The 22076-nt window shown below is 45.2% G+C and overlaps 1 protein-coding gene across 2 annotated transcripts in view; it reads left to right on the top strand.

Annotated features, from left to right (window-relative positions):
- Window positions 1–13015, top strand: part of SLC14A1 (solute carrier family 14 member 1 (Kidd blood group)) — a 47906-nt gene extending 34891 nt beyond the window's left edge. For both annotated transcript variants that reach the window (XM_058171208.1, XM_058171207.1), the window contains 4 exons: window positions 2454–2601; window positions 4147–4281; window positions 6912–6961; window positions 9919–13015. In XM_058171208.1, coding sequence (XP_058027191.1) covers window positions 2454–2601; window positions 4147–4281; window positions 6912–6961; window positions 9919–10101 — 516 coding nt within the window. In that variant the 3' untranslated portion in view covers window positions 10102–13015. The remainder of the gene's footprint in view (window positions 1–2453; window positions 2602–4146; window positions 4282–6911; window positions 6962–9918) is intronic.
- The last annotated feature ends 9061 nt before the right edge of the window (window positions 13016–22076 follow it).

Here is a 22076-nt window from a genome sequence, read left to right as displayed (position 1 = left end):
TGAAGAGGGCGCCCTCTGGAGGTGTTAAACTTAATGTAAGTAGTCGTTCACTTCAACCATTCGTTTAATGACGGTTTGAAGTTACAGCGGTACTGAAAAAAGGGACTTGTGACTGTTTTTCACGCGTACGAGCATTGTAGTATCCCTCTGGTCACGTGATCAAAATTCAGATGTTTGGCAACTTACTCGTATTTATGACCGTTGTAGTGTCGTGGGGGTCATGTGATCACCTGTTGGGATCTTCTGACGAGAACAGTCAAGGGAGAACTAGATTCACTTAACAACCATGTTACTAATGTAACAACTGCATTGATTCACTTAACAACTGTGGCAAGGAAGGTGGTGGTATGGTGCAAAACTTACTTAACAACTTTCTTGCTTAGCAAGAGAAATTTTGGTCACAGTTATCGTCGTAAATCAAGGCTACCTAATAGCAAGGGACTTCTAGTCTAAAACATCTGGAAGATGTCTTAAGCTGTTGAAGAAACCTGATCAATGTGAGAAATTATTGCTGCCTTTTTCTGACAGGTGTGTTCCAAAGATGGATATGGGACAAGATTTGGGTCCCTTGCTTTACTTTTCAGTAAGGCCCAAAATTTGAAAGAATACAATAAATTTTGTAAACAAAAATGGCAACAGTTCACAAAGATTACTAAGTGCTAATAGAAATGCATCGTCTTTCCATAGCAAGGAAGATAAAGCCGGAATGGTTAAATTGAATGCTTTATTCAAAGAGGAAAATATGTTCTTATTTGGATAGCACTTCTGGAATTCGTGCTTGTTGAGGGGGAGGAAATGAAACTTCTTTGGTTTTGTTGATTAGTAAGATTTCATATTATACGAATGGCTAAATAAGGTAAAGGTTCCCCTCACACATACGTGCTAGTCGTTGCCGACTCTAGGGGGTGGTGCTCATCTCCGTTTCAAAGCCGAAGAGCCAGCGCTGTCCAAAGACGTCTCCATGGTCATGTGACCGGATTGACTCAACGCCAAAGGCTCATGGAGCGCTGTTACAGTACCTTCCCACCAAGGGTGGTCCCTATTTTTCTACTTGCATTTTTTACGTGCTTTCGAAGTTGCTAGGTCGGCAGAAGCTGGGACAAGTAACGGGAGCTCACCCCGTTACACGGCAGCACTAGGGATTCGAACCGCCGAGCTGCTGACCTTTTGATCGACAAGCTCAACGTCCTAGCCCCTGAGCCACATGTAAAAGCATGTAAAAGTTGAGGATAGAGTGCATTTATCTTATACTGTGCTAGGAAGAGTTGGAAACAGGGCTGGGCTGCTGGGGGTTCGCGGAGGTTCGGGAGAACCTCTAGCTAAGATTCTGTGCAGTTCGGAGAACCCCCCAAATCCCATTCCTGGCTGGCCCCACCCACCCCATCCCGCCAGTCCCAGGAGTCCCCATGTAGTCCATTTTGGATGCAGGTAAGTGCAGGGAGTGTGCGGAGGCTCAGGGAGGGCGAAAAACAGGCCTACCAGAAGTTTGAGGGCCTCCAGAGCCTGGGGAGACCGTTTTCATCTCCTGGAGGCTCAAGGAAAGCCTCCAGAGCCTAGGGAGAGCAACCCCATCCCCACCGTGGTGCAGGAGGCCGACTAGGCCACGCCCACCATGGCCACACCCACCCAGCAACCAGGCAGAGAACCCCTTGCTAAAATTTTTGAAGCCCATCCCTGGTTAGAAGTCAATGCCCCCTTTTCTTTCTTATCTCATCCCCCTTGTATTTCAACTGGGGCCTCTGGTGGCTCAGACTGCTAAGACAGTCTGTTATTAACACAGCTACTTGCAATTACTGCAGGTTCTAGTCCCACCAGGCCCAAGGTTGACTCAGCCTTCCATCCTTTATAAGGTAGGTAAAATGAGGACCCAGATTGTTGGGGGGGGGCAATAAGTTGACTTTGTATATAAATATACAAATAGGATGAAGACTATTGCTAACATAGTGTAAGCCGCCCTGAGTCTTCGGAGAAGGGCGGGATATAAATGCAAATAAATTTTTAAAAAAACCCTTTTCCTTCTCCTACCCTCAATTTCCTTTTTTTTTTTCTTTTTTTGTGTGTATTTTATAAACTAAAAATAAAAAAATAAACTTCAATAATAATAATAATAATAATTCGAAGAAGGATGAGAAGGGTAGAAAGGATTAAGGGAGGGAGTGGCGGTCGAGCAGCCCTGATTGAGCATAATTTGAGTATAGGATCGATTGTTGGATAAGTGATTGTATTGTACACTGGTCAAATTGTGGGAATTATTATGGAAAAATAAAAAATTTTGCCCTGGAAATAATAATAATAATAATAATAATAATAATAATAATAATAATAATAATAATAATAATAATAATAATAATAATAATAATAATAATAATAATATCGACCATTTGCTGAAGATCCCAATGGAAGTCCTTTTGATAACAACCTTCAGCTCTTTTCTTTGATTGCTTGTTTCACAGCTCCTGAGGTCTATCCCAGTAGGAGTCGGGCAGGTCTACGGTTGCGATAACCCTTGGACTGGTGGCATCGTCATGCTGGCTGTCTTCATTTCATCTCCTCTCATCTTCGGTCACGCGGTGCTTGGCTCAGCAGTTGGAATACCGGCAGGTATGACAGATGGCACTGTATCATTCTGCCCAGCAACTTTCACCAACTTGGAAGGCCCCCAAAGGTGTGGCGACGCATCTCAGAATTCTTACTTGTCACGTTGATGGAATGTTCTGAGAAAAAGATGTCCACCATTCCAGCATCTCGTCAATATCTCAAGAAGCTTCAGGTTAGAATAGAATAACAGAGTTGGAAGGGGCCTTGGAGGTCTTCTAGTCCAACCAGGGGCGAAATCCAGTAGGTTCTAACAGGTTCTGGAGAACCGGCAGCGGAAATTTTGAGTAGTTCAGAGAACCGGCAAATACCACCTCTGGCTGGGCCCAGAGTGGGGTGGGAATGGGGATTTTGCAATATCCTTCCCCTGCCACATCCACCAAGCCACGCCCACCAAGCCACACCACACCCACCAAGCCATGCCCAGAGAACCCTATACCATTTCAGAGAAATTGTTATCCAAGTGGGACAACTTGCTGCGGGACAATTTAACAATTATATTTATAATAATAATAATAACAGAGTTGGAAGGGACCTTGGAGGCCTTCTAGTCCAACCCCCTGCCCAGGCAGGAAACCCTACACCATTTCAGACAAATGGTTATCCAATCTCTTCTTAAAAACTTCCAGTGTTGAAACATTCACAACTTCTGGAGGCAAGTTGTTCCACTGATTCATTGTTCTAACAGTCAGGAAATTTCTCCTTAGTTCTAAGTTGCTTCTCTCCTTGATCAGTTTCCACTCATTTCTTCTTGTCCTACCCTCAGGCGCTTTTGGAGAAGAGCTTGACTCCCTCTTCTTTGTAGCAACCCCTGAGATATTGGAACACTGCTATCATGTCTCCCCTAGTCCTTCTTTTCATTAAACTAGGCATACCGAGTTCCTGCAACCGTTCTTCATATGTTTCAGCCTCCAGTCCCCTAATCATCTTCGTTGCTCTTCTCTGCACTCTTTCTAGAGTCTCAACATCTTTTTTACATCGTGGCGACCAAAACTGAATGCAGTATTCCAAGTGTGGCCTTAATAAGGCATTATAAAGTGGCACTAACACTTCACGTGATCTTGATTCTATCCCTCTGTTTATGCAGCCCAGAACTGTGTTGGCTTTTTGGCAGCTGCTGCACACTGCTGGCTCATATGTAAATGGTTGTCCACTAGGACTCCAAAGTTGTTGATGGTGGCCATGCATGGAGCAAACTCTGGGATTATCGAATATTTATTGATAATAACATTTATTAGCAAAGGATGGGCAAACTTTGATGCCTGGGATTGGCACCTAACCTTTGAGAGCATGGGTCCGCGTGCAGCCCTTCCGAGCTCTGTTTTCCCTGGCAAAGGCACCGCGGGCCGGTCCTTCACTGTTTCCAAGACAGCCCCACGGGCCAGATCTAAGCACTCTGTAGGTTGAGTTTGACACCCCTGCTCTATGGGATCATGTTCATTTAGAGTTAAAGCTACAGATTGGGAGAGGTGGACACCAAGAGACCTTCCGTATGGCTAGATTCTCTACGGACTCACGCTCACCGAGTTTTTCATCCGTTTTACTTTGTAGCCCTGAGCCTGGCTTCCCCCTTGAACAGAATTTATGCCGGTTTGTGGAATTACAACAGCTGCCTCTCCTGTATCGCCATCGGAGGGATGTTCTACGCCCTCACCTGGGAGACATTTGCGTTGGCAATAGCTTGCGGTAAGTAACCAGGCTCTTTACGGTAGTGGCCCCCACCAACACTTTTGGCACCAGGGACCGGTTCCACGTAGAGCGGTTTTTCCAAAGACCGAAGGCAGTGGTGGGATTCAGCCAGTTCGCACCTATTCGGGAGAACCGGTTGTTAACTTTCTAAGCAGTTCAGAGAACCAGTTGTTGGACGAAATCTTATTTTTCTCCCCCACTTTACAGGGCTAATCCTGTAAGGAAGGCAGGAAGAAACATTCTGGTGTTGTTTCTAGCCTAATCTTTATTGCCCTGCTTATAGAAACTGCCTCTCTGGTTAACCCAGTTAACCAGATACCAAAAGTATCTTTTCTTTTATGTACACTAAGAGCATATGCAAATCACACTTGGCCAATAAAAATTCTATTCTATTCTATTCTATTCTATTCTATTCTATTCTATTCTATTCTATTCTATTCTATTCTATTCTATTCTTGTTACATTGTAACAGCTAAGGCGAAGCGCCCACCGACATGAGTGATGTTGAGTTGGCCACACCCACACAGTCACATGACCACTGAGCCACGCCTACCCAGCTGGTCATTAGGGCAGAGAACCGGTTGTTAAATTATTTGAATCCCACCACTGACCGAAGGGGACGTGGTTTTGCATGCCGCCTGCATGACACAGATGGGCCTTAGCTCGTTTGCACAGACTGGTTTCTGGCATGCCGTGAGCAACTGGTTCCACAGACCAGGGGTTGGGGACCCCTGTTTTACATCACTAGATAGTCCTCAATGTACAACCAATTGGTTAATGATCTGTATGGTTGCTAAGTTCTGATGGACCCACCATTCGTCCTCAAGTTATGAATGTTCATGGAGCCTGCCCATTCCATTCGTAACCTGAGGATTTGTGGGAGTGAATCTCGTACCTTGAACGGGATCAGTCCCTTCTTTCGTTTAACACAATGTAAGCCGCCCTGAGTCTTCGGAGAAGGGCGGGATATAAATTCAAATTAAAAAAAAACAAAAACATTCACTTAACAACCAACGCAAATAAAGGTCATGAAATCAGGACGGTCACACGATCCTGTTCTACGATGGTTTTTGCTTAATGACTGCAGTTTTCGTTGAACAACCATTGATTCACTCAGCTGCCATAGGATTCGCTTAACAACCATCGCAAATAATGGTCATGAAATCAGGATGGTCACACGATCCTGTTCTACTACAGGTTTGCTGGACCAAGTGAACCATTGGTTTGTTTAATGGCCAGAGTTTTCGTTTAACAACCATTGATTCACTTAGCTGCCATAGGATTCGCTTAACAACCATCGCAAAAAAAAAAAATCAGGATGGTCACATAACCCCATTTTAAGATGCTTCACAGCATCCTTCTGCTTAATGACTGCAGCTTTCTCCTAATGGCGGCAGCAAGTCTCTTAACAATCAGCACAGAAAAGGGTCATAATATCGCAGGCATCATTCAGGTCATAACTCAAGGAATACCTGTAGGATCAAAGTCCCAAAGGTGCTTTTTTCAAGAGGCAACTGGATTTTCTGGTTTTTCTTGGAAGACGTTTCGCTTCTCATCCAAGAAGCTTCTTCAGCTCTGACCGGATGGTGGGGAACGGAAGGATTTATTCTCCTCGCAGACAGCTGGTCATTTGCTGAAGAAGTTAGTCAGAGCTGAAGAAGCTTCTCGGGTGAGAAGCGAAACGTCTTCAAAGAAAAACCAGAAAGTCCAGTTGCTTCTTGAAAAAAGCACCTTTGGGACAACCAGGATCTGGACGACTGAGATTCTCCATAGACATGTAGGATCAAAGTATTTGGCCGGGTTCGCACAACTTGTTTTAAAGCCAAGCGAACAAATACAGTTACTTTGTTCACCTCCATGTCATGGTGTAACCAATAGACCTTATTCCAGTTTAGTGTGATGGGCTGCTTCACCCATGCAAGGTCAAATAATGGCTAACCCTCAAATAAGTGAACCTGACTTTTAAGGTAAAAGGTAAAGGTTCCCCTTGCACATACGTGCTAGTCGTTCCCGACTCTAGGGGGCGGTGCTTATCTCCATTTCAAAGCCGAAGAGCCAGCGCTGTCTGAAGACGTCTCCGTGGTCATGTGGCCGGCATGACTCAACGCCAAAGGCGCATGGAACGCTGTTCCCTTCCCACCAAAGGTGGTCCCTATTTTTCTACTTGCATTCTTTACCTGCTTTCAAACTGCTAGGTTGGCAGAAGCTGGGACAAGTAACGGGAGCTCACCCCGTTACACGGCGGCACTAGGGATTCGAACCGCTGAGCTGCCGACCTTTCGATCGACAAGCTCAACGTCCTAGCCCCTGAGCCACCGCGTCCCTCAAACCTGACTTTTAGCTGGGTGCTATATGAACTTTGCCACTGGAGAAAGCAATGGCGTTTGGAAGAGTCAGCGGAAAAGGGAAACTAGGCCGCCAAAGCCTCCGGAGCGTGGGGAGGGCGTAAAACACCTCCCTCCCACCGTGGTGCAGGCGGCCGACTTGGCCACGCCCACCCAGCAATGGGGCAGCGAACCTGTTGCTAAAGGATCTGAAGCCCACCCCTGTCTTTACCCCTTACTATTTCAGAGCCTTTTACAGCAAATAACAACGTTATGTATTTATATTTCTTTTTTTTTTTGCAGCTTTTTTTACCACCTACGTGGGGGAAGCGATGGGCCACATCTTTTCCGTGGTACGTTGCTGACAACTGAGGAACAAAGATTGCATTTATATGTATTTATCATCACTGATTCTTTGCTCACTTCGGGAGGTGGGGAAGAATTACAGGCGGCTTAAATGGGGAAATCTGTCTTATTTTAACCCCACAACACCCCGCCTGCAAGGCATAACTGTTAGGACACATGATAACCCACTTAACAACTGCAAGCAAAATTGGGGTCATATGTTAAGGACTATATGTAATACAGCATCCTCTTCCCACAAAATTCAATTCAGTTTATACTCTAGAAAGAGGGCAGAGAAGAGCGACAAAAATGATTAGGAGACTGGAGGCTAAAACATATAAAGAACGGTTGCTGTAATTGGGTATGTCCAGACTAATGAAGAGAAGGACCAGGAGTGACATGATAGCAGTCTTCCAATGTCTCAGGGGCTGCCACAAAGAAGAGGGAGTCAAGCTATTCTCCAAAGCACCAGAAGGCAGGACAAGAAGCAATGGGTGGAAACTAATCAAGGAGAGAAGCAACCTGGAATGTAGGAGAAACTTCCTGACAGTGAGAACAATTAATTAGTGACCGTCAGAAGTTGTAGGTGCTCCAACGCTGGAGGTTCTTAAGAGGAGATTGCACAACCATTTGTCTGAAATAGTATAGTGGGTTTCAAAAAATTTTACTCACAGTTCTGTGGGTGTGGCTTGGTGGGCGTGGCAGGGGAAGGATAGTGTAAAATCTCCATTCCCTCCCCACTCCTGGGGGAAGGTTACTGCAAAATCCCCATTTCCGCCAATCAGCTGGGACTTGGAGGCAGACAATAGATGGGGGCAGGGCCAGTCAGAGTTGGTATTTGCCAGTTCTCCAAACTACTCAAAATTTCCGCTACCGGTTCTCCAGAACCTGTCAGAACCTGCTGAAACACACTTCTGGGGTTGGACTAGAACAGGGGTCTCCAACCTTGGTCCCTTTAAGACTTGTGGACTGCAACTCCCAGAGTCCCTCAGCCAGCTGGCTGAGGGACTCTGGGAGTTGAAGTCCACAAGTCTTAAAGGGACCAAGGTTGGAGACCCCTGGACTAGAAGACCTCCAAGGTTCCTTCCAACTCTGTTATTCTGTTATAAATGTTTTGAGTAAACCCCAAAGCAAGACAGTAGATCCATGTTTCTCCGTAGATGTTGAATGGGGAAACCTGACCCTTTTATGCATTGGCAGATTAAGGCTCACTGGTACCCAATGAGCCTTAATCTTGGTGCCCCCCCTCTCCTTTGTACAAACTATTCTCCAAGGCACCTGAGGGTAGAACAAGAAGCAATGGGTGGAAACTGATCAAGGAAAGAAGCAACCTAGAACTAAGGAGAAATTTCCTGACAGTTAGAACAATTAATAAGTGGAACGACTTGCCTGCAGAAGTTGTGAATGCTCCAACACTGGAAATTTTTAAGAAGAGGTTGGATAACCATTTGTCTGAAGTGGTGTAGGTAACAACAACAAAGTTGGAAGGGACCTTGGAGGCCTTCTAGTCCAACCCCCTGCCCAGGCAGGAAACCCTACATCATCTCAGACAGATGGTTATCCAACATTTTCTTAAAAATTTCCAGTGTTGGAACATTCACAACTTCTGCAGGCAAGTCATTCCACTTATTAATTGTTCTAACTGTCAGGAAATTTCTCCTCAGTTCTAAATTGCTTCTTTCCTTGATCAGTTTCCACCCATTGCTTCTTGTTCTACCCTCAGGTGCTTTGGAGAACAGCCCGACTCCCACTTCTCTGTGACAGCCCCTGAGATATTGGAACACTGCTATCATGTCTCCCCTAGTCCTTCTTTTCATTAAAAAAATGTAGTACTTTTTTTCATTAAAAAAGTAGGGTTTCCTGCCTGGGCAGGGGGTTGGACTAGAAGACCTCCAAGGTCCCTTCCAACTCTGTTGTTGTTGTTATTACTGTACAAATGAAATGAAGCTCATTGGTGTTTTTTTTTCCTTTCTCAACTTTGTGGTGCCCATTGTGGGCCTGGTGCCCATAGCACGTGCTTAAGCTGCTTAATGGGTAATACACCACTGCTATTATGACCTGTGGGTTTGAACTCCCAGAATGGCTGACTCAGAAAGTCTGGGGGTTGATGACCATAAGTGATAAAGAAGCCATAGTTCCCCACCTCTGTTCTAAATTATAGTCCATTTGATACAATTGTCAACGCAGTAGATATTTAGAATGGAATAAAATAACGGAGTTGGAAGGGACCTCGGAGGTCTTCTAGTCCAACCCCCTGCTTAGGCAGGAAACCCTACACCAATTCAGACAAATGGTTATCCATTATGTCGACTGGCGGCCCCCAGGGGGAGGGCCTTTTCTGTGGGGGCTCCACAGATCCCTATGGAATGAGCTGTCTCCAGGACTGCATCAACTCCCCGACCTCCGGTCTTTTAAACGCGAGCTCAAGACTTTCCTATTCCACCGTGTGGGGCTAGCTTGAGGGAATTTTAAGAGGGGTTTTAGGAGTGTTTATTTTAGTGTTAATTTTAAATTTGGCCAGTTTATAATTAGTTTTTAATATGTTTTTAAGATTATTTATGTACTAGTTGTTTTTATTTGGCTGTTCACCGCCCTGAGTCCTTTGGGAGAAGGGCGGTATAAAAAATCTAATTAAATAAATAAATAAATTATCTTCCATTATTGCTTTTGTTTAATTCCAAAAAGTGTGTAGTATTTTCTAAGGTTACTACACACAGGGGTGAGTTTCACTTACCTTTGCTACCGGTTCGCTCACGCACGCATCCGCAGATTGTATTTGAGGATGTCTGGGCGGGTGGGCGGAGCCTCCCGCCACCGCTGCTACAGGTTCGACCGAACCAGCGTGAACCAGTGGTAGCAACTCACCACTGTTACTACAGATATAAAAACAAGGTGGGGCTTTGATTTTGTGTAAACTCCCCCAAGACATTTCTGAGATGTTGCTTGTTTTTTTATTCTTTTCCAGTTTGGGATGCCAATAGGGACTTGGCCTTTCTGCTTATCTGCCCTCACCTTCCTGCTCTTAACCACCACCAACGAGGCCATCTTCAAGCTGCCCCTTTCCAAAGTCACCTATCCCGAAGCCAACCGGGAGTACTATCTGGAGAGAAAGAAACCGTGCCCTGAATCCATTTGTGACAAAGTGTAAGACAGCATATCGAAGAGTCTGTCGTGTCCCACTCCTCTTCTGACGGCCGGGTCTGGGAAGTCTGTATCAAGCATGGCCACGAAGCCTCTGCAGCTTTGCCAAATTCCTGACTTCAGCAACCAGATGAGATTTTGCCTGACTCAAGGAATGCCAAAAAGCAGATTTTTTATATAGGCTATGGGGTGTGGTTCCATGACTCAGCGCTTATCCAGGCCTGCCACTCCCTTCCTTTTGCTGACGTCGCCTCTCCATTCTCCAGAAGTGGGCATCTGTCCACTGTGTCTTTTCTTCCTCAGCTGCCAGCAATTCTAGCTCATGGCCGGCTTTGTGCTCACACGCTGTAGGGAGGTTTGTTTGCTCAGTCTGTCCGGGCATGGTGCCAGGGCTGGGGGCTGGAGGCATGCCAGGCCATTCTTCTTCACTATCGGTCTCTGGCTCAGATAGCAGGAGATGGGAGGGGCCTGGCTGAGGAGAGGAGGGCGGGCAAGACACAACAGAGTCGCTCTTGCAACTAGAGAGTCTTCCCAAAGAAGAACAGAAGGAAAACTTACGTTTTTGGTGAACAGTTTTGTTCTTCTCGCTTGTAGATGCCTTCACTTGGATCAGTCAAGTTCAACTTTCAGGGATGTTCTTCAGTCAGAAGTGAATGTATTCATCTGGAAAGGAACATAATATATGTGGGACAATTCAGTTTAGACCAGAGGTGTCCAAATTTGGCAACTTTAAGACTTGTGGTCTTCAACTCCCAGAATTCCTTAGCCTTGTTTAAAAAAAAAAAGCCATAAAATCAGACATGACTCACTTAAGAACTGCCTTGTTTAGCAATGGAAATTCTGGTACCAATCATTGTTGTAAGTTAAGGACTGCTTGTAAAGAAGAGAAATTATTATTATTATTATTTATAAACTTAGCTGTTACCTGCAAGTTATGACTACTTTAATGAATGAGTGAATACTTTATTTGGCCAAGTGTGATTAGACACACAATATTCTCTTTATACAAATACTAGCTGATAACCTGGCATTGCCCAGGTATTTATTTATCCCAATCCTGTATTAGGATTTTCCCCCTTACCAGAGGGAGCCTCCTTGTGGAGTACTGTGAAGCCATTATCATGGCAATTCCATTGTGCTGCACAGTAGAAGCCATTTTAAGGCAGTACAATAGACACCATTTTAAGGCACAACAGGCTGTATCTTAACGGAACACATACCCTGAGGGGTGTCTTACCTCCGCAGTATTTCTTTCCAGAGAGCAAGTCATCTGTGTACCAAGTTTGGTTGAAATTGCTTGAGGCATTCCAGAGTTATGCTGGAACATACACACATACACACAGCCATTTAGATAGATAGATGAGAGGAAGGGAGAGAGAGAAGGAGGGAGGGAGAGAGAGGGAGAGGGAGAGGGGGAGAGAGAAAGAGAGAGAGAGAGAGATTGATTCAGGAAATAAATTGTTACAAGATACATTTACAACATCCTCTAATTCCTAGCAACACAGAGAGTCGTGAGAGGTCAGTGCTAGAGCAAAATTTATACGAAGAAGGCTTTGCAGATATATCAATGGATTCCCAATTTATTAACCAAAATGTATATCTGCACCTTGAAGACATAATTAATCTAGACGTGATTGTATATCAGTTCCTTTTCTAAGCAACATGAGAAATGCTTGGAATGACGAGCGACCACACAGGCAGTTCTTCTCCCAGTTTTGGTAAGTTGTTCCAGAAGGACAGATGAGACAAGGAGGTAACAGTGACCAGGTAGAATGATCAAATTAGGACATTCTCGTTAGAAGCAGGGGAATCTCTGCAACAGAAGAGATTATTTGCAGTTTAGGATTGAACTAGCGTCCTTGGGTCCTTGGTGCTCTTTGAACTTGGCTGTTTTCTTGCAGACATTTCAATACCCAGTTAGGTAATGTCATCAATGCTAGAAGGGAGCAGGGTTTGCTTTATTTTTAAAGACTAGTGCAGTCCTGGTGAACCTTTTCAGGGCGGCACGCATGCATGTGCCATAAACCGGAAGAGCAGCAGCCTGGTGCCCATGTGCGTGCCAAGAAGATAATTTTCCAGTTTCCGGCATACACATGTGCACCGGCTACCAGGTCTTCCAGTTTCTGGCATGCATACACACGCCGGAAGAGCAACCACCAGGCACACATGCGCATGTCGGGAAGATGATCTTCCAGTTTCTGATGCGCACATGTGCACCAGACAGCCAGTCTCCCAGTTTCCAGTATGTATGCATGTATGAAGACCAGCTGGCCGGTGCACATGCGCACCCTGGAAACTGGAAGATCATGTTGCCGGCACGCGCATGTGCTGTTCTTCCGGTTTCTAGCACTCCCACACACGTAAAGACCAGCTGGCCAACATGCTGGAACACGGAAGAGCAACGGCCATCGGCTCATGCGCTCAGAGAGATGGCTCTGTGTGCCACTTCCAGCATGCATGTCATAGGTTCGGGGGGACTATTACGGGACTAGTTTGGGGTACTCTATAGGTGTATCCCAATCAAGGAACTATCAACTCCGACAAACAATCAAACCATAAACAAGGAACCACCAAGAACATGTCCATCAATATTGGCAGGGCAAACCACTTGCACATAAAGAGAGAACCAACCCCACTCTCTTTTAGAACTGATGATGTTACCTAGTTGGGTCATGAAATGTTTGTAAGAAAAAAAACCAAGCTCAAACAGCACCAAGGACTCCACAAAACTCTGCAAGTTGTCATTCTTGGCAGATCCCACGAAACTGACCCCTGATGCTAGCCCTGATACCTCGTCTCCAAACCATGATTTGTAAATGAAATTATAGTTTGAAGAACAGGATTCATTTTGGGGCCTCTTAGCAATGCAGAGTGGAGGAGAAGCATATTGAAAACAAAGGGAAGTCCAAGGGAAGGAATCTTTAGAGTCAACTTATTGCCCCCCCCAACAATCTGGGTCCTCATTTTACCTACCTTATAAAGGATGGAAGGCTGAGTCAACCTTGGGCCGGGCTTGAACCTGCAATAATTGCAGGCTTCTGTGTTCTTAATAACAGGCATTACCAGCCTGAGCTATCCGGCCCTGCCCTAGTTTGAAGAACAGGATTCATTTTGGGGCCTCTTAGCAATGCAGAGTGGAGGAGAAGCATATTGAAAACGAAGGGAAGTCCAAGGGAAGGAATCTTTAGAGCAGCAGTTCTCAACCTGTGGGTCGGAACCCCGTTGGGGGTCGAATGACGATTTGCCAGGGGTCGCCTAAAACCATCGGAAATATGGGAAGTATACTTGCGAGTCGAAGAATCGCGCTCCAATGGTTGACTCCACAAGCCAGCTGCAGGCTCTTCAAATCGCTAGCCGAATTCGGCTTCAGGCACGATGAATTAAAAAAGAGAGAAATCTTTGCTCTGATGTCTCCCTCTCAAGCCAGCTGCAGTCACTCCCAATCGCTAGCCTAATCTGGCTTCAGGCGCGATAAAGTTAATAGGGGAGGAGTCTCCACTCTAATGCCTCCGTCCTCAAGGCAATCACAAGCAGTTCAGATCGCTAGCCAATACGGCTTCAGGTGTGATAAATTCAAAACAAAAATAATTTTATGGTTGGGGTCGCCACATCATGGGGAATTGTATTAAAGGGGTCGCAGCACTATAAAGGTTGAGAACCACTGCTTTAGAGGCCCAACTCAATGGAGTCATTCTATGAGATAAAAAGCCAGGAAAGCCCATATAAGTCCTGTAAATAAACTCACCCAACATGTATATAATATTGTAAATAAACTCAATCAACATTCTGCATTGTCATTTACTGTGCTACTGCAAGTGTAATGAATCTGTTTTAGGTTTTTGTATTTTTTTTTGAACGTCAAATAAACTATACCAAAACGCACGAATTTTAAAAAGTGTTCTTTCTTTCTTTTCTTTTTTTATGGACTGCTTGTCCTTCATCCTACTAGACCAGGGGTCTCCAACCTTGGCGACTTTAAGCCTGGCGGACTTCAAAGCAAAGCTGGCTGGGGAATTCTGAGAGTTGAAGTCATCCAGGCTTAAAGTAGCCAAGGTTGGAGACCCCTGTACTAGACCATATGATAATCAAACACCATCAATTCTCCCTTAATTGTTGCTCCCTTGTTTTGGGCTTATTAAATTTTATTAAAATTAAATTTTATTATTATTATTGTTAACTTTAGGCTTATTATTATTAAACAGCATTTTTTTTTAAATAAATGTATCTATCGGATGGAAGCGAAGTCAAAATTGTTACGTGTACATGAAAGTTAGATTAATTCACCTCTAAAGCATACAGTAATCCTTGTAGGAAAAGGAGTGGCAGAACCTGGAGGTGGAGTTAAAGGAGGAATCAGCCTAGAATTCCCTACATAGCCACAAGTGACATTAGCCCTTATCTAACTCTAACCAGGTTAATTGCTCTGTGCATAGGCATAAATAGCAATTAGCTTAATGAGATCTTCATGTGTGGACCTGATCTTGACCTACAATTATTTGTTTAGTGACCGTTGAAATTTACAATGGAACGGGAAAACAAGTTATGTGATCAAAATTCTGGCGCTTAGCAACAGACATGTATTTACAATGGTTGCAGTGTCACGTGATCACTATTTGTGAACTTCCCACCCAGCTTCCAGTAAGTGAAGTCAGGGGTGGAAGTTGCATTTGCTTAAAAACCATGTGATTCACTTAACAACCCGTCCGCCGACTCCTGTGTGCATGTGCACACACAGGGATTGGGTGGGCCTGGCTGAAGCAACACAAGCCGGCCCCTTACCGTTTCCAGGATGGCAGCAGGGGCCAGATCCAACCACATCGTGGGCCTTGAGTTTGATACCTCTGTTCTAAACAAATGGCTGTCCAATCTCTTCCTTTAAAAATCTCCAGTTTTTAACAATTTCCGGAGGCAAGTTGTTCCACTGATTAATTGTTCTAATTGTCAGGAAATTTCTCCTTAGGTTTAGGTTACTTCTCTCTTTGATTAGTTTCCACCCATTGCTTCTTGTCCTGCCTTCAGGTGCTTGAGAATAGCTTGACTTCCTCTTCTTTGTGGCAACCCCTGAGATATTGGAACACTGCTATCACGTCACCCCTAGTCCTTCTTTTCATTAAACTAGACATACCAAGTTCCTGCAACCATTCTTCATATGTTTTAGCCACCAGTCCCCTAAGCAACTTGGTTTCTCTTCTCTGCACTCTTTCCAGAGTCTCAACATCTTTTTTATATTGTGGTGACCAAAATTGGATGCAATATTCCTAGTGTGGACTTACCAAGGCATTATTAAGCAGAGGTGGGTTTTAGCAAGTTCTGACTTGTTCTGGAGAACTGGTAGTGGAAATTTTGAGTAGTTTGGAGAACCGGTAAATCCCACCTCTGACTGGCCCCGCCGCCATCTATTCTCTGCCTCCTGAGTCCCAGCTGATTGGCAGGAAATGGGGATTTTGCAGTAACTTTCCCCTGGAGTGGGAGGGAATGGAGATTTTACAGTATCCTTCCCCTGCCATGCCCACCAAGTCCCGCCCACCAAGCCACACCCACAGAACCGGTAGTAAAAAAATTTGAAACCCACCACTGTTATAAAGTGATATTCTTTTTTTTGTTGTGTGGTCACTCCTGGATGTGACCAAGAAGGACAATAGCCTCTTGGCACAAAGCTGTCTGAACTGGATATAGTTAGGGTTTTAAAGAGATAAAATAGGCTGGAGAAAATCCTTTGAAAATCCCCAGTAAAGATTTAGGGGGTTACGTCTAAGCCCCCCCAAAACACATAAATATCTTGGTTTTGGGCTTTATGTTTTGAGAGAGAAGGGTGAATGTTAGCTGACTTTATTCACGGATAGCATTCATTTCACCCTTGAATGAAGAAATCTTAAAGCTACTTTAAGGATTAATAATGGGTTTCTATTACACTCTTGTGAGAAGCTACCCCTCTCCTAGAAGAATGAAATGTTTTGAGAAATATTTAAAAAGGCAGGATAAAATATTTCCCCTAAAAGAGAAATAAAAAATCTTAAGGGAGACAGAAACTCAGAACTGCAGCTCCCTGCCCCCAGCAGATACTTGGGGCCCAATAAGAAAGACTGGGCCAACCTATCTACAAGACAAAATACCTCCAGCTCAGTGGTGGTATTTAGCCAGTTCAGACTGGTTCAAGCAAACCAGTAGTGGTGACCTGCTGGTGGCCGCCCACCCGCCCTGCAGCTATGCTGTCCTATTTAGACACATTTTCTAAGCCACATCCATGCATGTAAGCCACATACGCAAGCAAAGGGCATGAATGGAAGGTTGCATGTATGCATGGAAGGCACACAGGCTCACATTTTCTGTGTGCGGCAAACCGGTCTTAAAATTATGTGAAACCCACCTCTGCTCCAGCTCCAGGATGATGGGATTAAGACACGACCACTCAGGACATAATAGGATTAACCCGCTACCATTTAGCAGCAGAGCTCACGACATTACACAGTCTCCTAAGAATCATTGCATCACCCTCCAAACTTCAACTAAACTTAGCTCAGACAACCTACGGAGCCAGCTATGACCCCTACAACAACCATTAGAATACATGTTCTTGCACAGGAACAGGAAGTTCAAGTGCAAAGCCCAAGAGAAGGTATAAAAACCACCCACTCTCAACTCCATGTGTTCAGCTGTCCAGGTCCTCAAACCCATGTGGGTTCTGCGTCACCATTAAAACATCTTTCCAATCAGCCTCCGTGTTTCCAGTGTCTTTCTCCCGGCTTGGAACTGAACCAGAGGGATATGTCTTCCAGTGGTGAAATACTCCACAGTTTGCCACCGGTTCACTGTCTGCGCATGCGTGGTGTGCGCCAAACGTGCACTGCGCACGTGCATGCATAGTGCAAACCAAATGCACACTGCATGCGGAAAAAGAAGGCTTAAGAAAGTAAGTAGAACAGTGGGGGAGAAACAGCTGTGCGCGCGATTCAGATTCACTAGAAAGCAGGATTTCTTGCTTTCTAGCGAATATAAATCGCATGGCACAGCTGATCGTTGGAAATACCGGATCGCCCGAACAGGTAGCTTTTATTACTACCGGTTCGCTCGAATTGGTGCAAACCGGTAGCATTTCGCCCCTGATTTCTTCCAATACTCTTATATCATAGGAATCATTCCATGATAGTATAGAATCAGAGGGTTGAGATCATCTCATCCAAACCCTATTCAGTGAAGGATCATTAAAGCATCTGCAACGATCCAGCCTTTGTTTAAAGAGCTCTGTCCAAGAAGGATACATCACTTCACGTGACAGCCCATGTTAGCACTGGTGTCAGGTCATATATGTACCTATGTAGAGTTACATAGTTACATCTACTTTGAAAATGCTTGACGGGGTTTAGAGAAGGGGTGAAGTGCTCCCGGTAGCGATGGTGGCGGGTGGTTCGGAAATCCCTCCCCCCAACACCCCAGCTGAGCTGCATGATCATCAAAGGTTCTCTTTTTTTTTTACTTTTAAAAGCATTTTTTCTTCAGCAGAAAAAATGGTTTTAAAAGTAAAAAAAAAAAAAGCCTCTGATGATCGCGCAGCTCAGCTGGGATTGTCAGAACCCTTTAAAAGCATGTTTTCTACAAGCTCTTTGGCCGAAGAGGTTGTAAAAAAAATGCTTTTAAAAGGTTCTGGCAATCAGACGACTCAGCTGGGATTGTCAGAACCCTTTAAAAGCATTTTTTCCTCTGGAGATTCCAGCTAAGTTGCCTGATCGTCACAGGCTTTTAAAAGCATTTTTCTACAACCTCTGAGGCTGAAGAGGTTGTAGAAAAAATGCTTTTAAAAGTAAAAAAAAAAGTTGGCCATGCCCACCCAGTCACATTATCCCACCACCAAGCCACGCCCACAGAACCAGTAGTAACAAGTTTTACATTTCACTCCTGGTTTAGAGTGAATAATACAGGTAGTCTTCAACTTACAAAGTTCATTTGGTGACCATTCAAAGTGATAATGGCACCATAAAAGCAACTAATGACTGTGTTTCACCCTTACGACCATTGCATTGGTCATGTGATTAAAATTCAGGAGGTTGGCACAACTGACTCAATTTAACGACAGTTGCAGTAACCTGGTGTCATGTGGTCCCCTTTTGCGACCTTCTGCCGAGCAAACCCAACGGGGGGAGCCAGGTTCACTTAACAGTTGTGTTACTAACTGAACAACTGCATCGATTCACTTAACAACCGGGCCAAGAAAGGTTGCAAAATGGGGCAAGAACTAACTTAACAACTGTCTCGCTTAGCAACAGAAATTTTGGACTCAGTTATAGGACGAGAATTACCTGTATTCGGTTATGAATATGTTTAATTTTTAAAATTTTGGTGATAAGGATTCCAGGCAGATTGGAAGAAAAGGAACAAGAAATGTGAACGTGCCGGAATTTTACAACAGCGCTAATGAAGTTTCATGTTCCACGCCCAAATAAATGAGTTATAGGGCTATTTATTTTCAAAATCAGATTTCTTATACTCCCCTAAACACACACGCACACATACTTCTCCTAGTTGCATTTTTTTTATTCTCTTGAATATTCTAACTCCAAAGTCAGTATTTTACTTCCTGCTGTCTAAACGGAACTTCACAAGACAGATAGCAATCCGACATTAAATGTTTGCTTTAGAGACCAGTCTAGAATTTCTTGATTTATTGCTATTGTACACCGTCTACTCTAGCTTTTATTGCATATCTGTTTTATTGACACAAAGCAACCTACAGAAGATGCTGGAGCGGAGCAGAGAATTATTTCCCCAGACAAGGAGTTGGGCTTGATCACGGATGTCCAACTTCGGCAACTTTTAAGATTTGTGAACTTCAACTCTCAGAATTCCACTGCCAGCCTGGGGGATTCTGGGAGTTGAAGGCCTCAAGTCTTAAAGTTGCCAAGATTGGACATCCCTGGACTACAGGATCTCCAAGATCCCTTTCAAACCTTATGTTCTATGATTCTTTGAAACCAAATGGATGCTATTTGGTGCTCAGTCTGCAACCATTTGCCATGGAGCATTAGCAGGATTAGCTGCATTAACAGAGGAATCTGGTTTAATGAACAGAAGGACTAGGGGAGACATGATAGCAGTGTTCCAATATCTAAAGTGCTGCCATAAAGAAGAGGGATTCGGGCTGTTCTCCAAAGCACCTGAGGGTAGAACAAGAAGCAATGGGTGGAAACTGATCAAGGAAAGAAGCAACTTAGAACTAAGGAGAAATTTCCTGACCGTTAGAACAATTAATAAGTGGAACAACTTGCCTCCAAAAGTTATCAATGCTCCAACACTGCAGGCTTTATAGAAGAAATTGGACAGCCATTTGTCTGAAATGGTATAAGATTTCCTGCTTCAGCAGGGAGTACGACTAGAAGACCTCCAAGGTCCCTTCCAACTCTGTTATTTTGCTGTTCTGAAGTCTGCTGGGATTTCTGTAACAAAGTTTTGTGAGCTTAAAAACTCCCTACACACACTCTCTGCAGCCAGTCACTCATCTCAGAGTATTCGTGGGTCTTGAAAATAAAGATAGTAATTAAAACTACTTTACCCTGTTTTTGGATCAATAATCATCTAAATGTTAGGCAAAGATCACAGCCACTGTGATTGGCCCAAAGTTGCCCAGCTAGACTTCGTGTCTAAGACTATACAACAGTGACTGCTAACCTTTTGCCGTCATGTGCCAAAAGCGGGGGGAGCATAGGATGGAGCGTGCGTGCATGCCCATACCCATAATTCAATGCGCTCCGCTTCCCACACATGTGCAGGCGACCCCCCCACACGCTCCCCACACTTTTGGCACATGATGGTATGGTGGGCCCGGTAGGCCCATTTTTTGCCCTCCTCAAATCCGGAGCCTTTCTAGGAGCCTGGGGAGGGCAAAAACAGCCTTCCCCACCCCTCTGGAGGCCCTCCGGAGGACAGAAACAGCACGTTTCCTGACTTCCGGTGGAACCAGAAATGCTGTTTTTCACCATCCCCAGACTCCAGAGCCTTTCTAGGAGCCTGGGGAGGTTGAAAACAGCCTTCCCCAAGGCCTGAAAATCAGCTGGCTGGCGCTTGCTGGAGCTGAGCTAGGGCAATGCTTGCGTGCCATAAGTTCGCCATCATGGCTATACAAGAACTCACTGTTTCCTGATGATTGGCTCAAAGACACCCTGCTGGCTTTTTTGCCTAAGGTGCTATTCGAACTCACAGTCTCCTACTGATTGGCCTAATGTCACCCCACCAGCATTCACACCTATGGCAGGACTAGAACTCACGGTCTCCTGTTTTCTAGCCTGGCGCCTTAATCACTAGACCAGACTGGCTCTCTTATAATTGAAATCTCTTTGGGGAAGGGGGATTGTCCTGCATTCTGGAACTTCTCAGCCATTCTATCCTGTGAAGCATCAGCTGGAAGAAGGAGAAGGAGAAGCAGGAGATCACGATGAAGAAATCTGTCCAGAACAAGCCTTCATAATTTGTATGTCAAGCCTAGAAGAATGCAACCCATTAATTAAAGTTTAAAAACCCAACTGTCATGCTCCCATATGAAACTGCGGGAGGAGGATGAGCTGGAGCTGGAGTCAATGGAGATTGAGGAGGTGGTTTCATTGGCTTCGAGGAATGTGGGGAGAAGCAGGCCGAGGCAGCCCAGGGCCCCTCAGGATTGGGATGGCTTGTTAGCAGGGAGAAATGGGGGCAGGATGACCGAGAAAAGGCAAGCAATGGACATGAGGAGCAACAGAGCTCTGGCGATGAACAAGGACTGTCCCCTCCTGATCCCCGAGCACGGAGAGTAGAGAGAAGGCGGGAACAACGCAGGCCGAGCCAACAACTAGGGAGGAGAGAGCCCCTCCCCTCTTCACAAGGCACACCTGGGGACTGACATTTAAGGAGACACTGTGGGGAGGGGCATTTGTCAGGAACAAATGCTGAATTGGTACAGTTTGGTGTGCCGGTACAAACATTTGGAGTTTGCAGGACTGCTTGCTTCTTCCTTATTTGTGGACTCCTTTGTTCCTTGTTTTGTGGACTCATTTCCCTGTTCCTCTGTTTTACTGGACTGGGCGCAGCCAGAGGCTGTCGTGTGTGCGCGCACGCTTTGCTCTGGGACTTGCCAAGAATGTGGGAGCGTTTGGGGGAAAATTTGGAGCATTAAAGGGGAGTTTGAACTCTCAGCTGGCTGTGTGACCTTCGTGCCTTGTCCCGGGTCATCACACCCAACTAAACTCTTGATTCCCTGCAGAGAAACGGTCTGAGGGCTTCCAGGTTACTGTTGCAAGATCCGTAGTGACCAAGATGGTCCTTGAAGATTCTATTGCAGTGGTTGTATTCAGCCGGTTCGATCCAGTTCGGGCGAACCTGTAGCAGCAGCTGTGGAAGGCTCTGCTCACCTGCCCGGACGTCACCAAGTCCCGTTTTTGACGCTTCTGCGCATGCGTGGAAGACTCTGTACATGCACAGAAGTGACGCGTGCACGCTCACATTTGCAAACCGGTAGCGAAGGTAAGTGAATACCACCCCTGTTCCATTGCCATGGAAACCACGGTTGCCTGCCCTACGAGAGACGATGGAATGCTGCCAGGCCTGGTGAACCAGAGCACCTCACCCAGCCCTTCTCTGCCATGCAGAGATCAAGCACATAAAACCAACAGAATCTCTTGGAACGCCAAAGGTGCTTCTTTTGGGGCCTCTTCCTCAGGCTACGGATGGAAATTTCCCGGCTGGGAAAATTCCACTGCCTTGTTCAAATCACCTCCTGTCCCGTCAATGGGCTGGAGACATTTTTTTATAGAAGACAAACATGCCGGAGCCCGGCATTTATAGCTTGGCACGTTTTTAAAGCCGGGTGGGGCTGGAATTGCCATCGTGAAAGGCCCAAAATTTGAGGCTGAGGTTTTGAAAGGGGCGGGGGGTCAGTGGAGGTTAAGGGCCATTTGCTTTGATCCAGGGGTTGGCGGGATGTCACCAGAGGCAGCGTTGACCGGCTGGATAACCTAAAAA

The sequence above is a fragment of the Ahaetulla prasina genome, chromosome 2 (genome assembly GCF_028640845.1).
Source record: "Ahaetulla prasina isolate Xishuangbanna chromosome 2, ASM2864084v1, whole genome shotgun sequence".
Lineage (NCBI taxonomy): Eukaryota > Metazoa > Chordata > Lepidosauria > Squamata > Colubridae > Ahaetulla > Ahaetulla prasina.
This window is presented reverse-complemented; position numbering and strand designations above follow the sequence as displayed.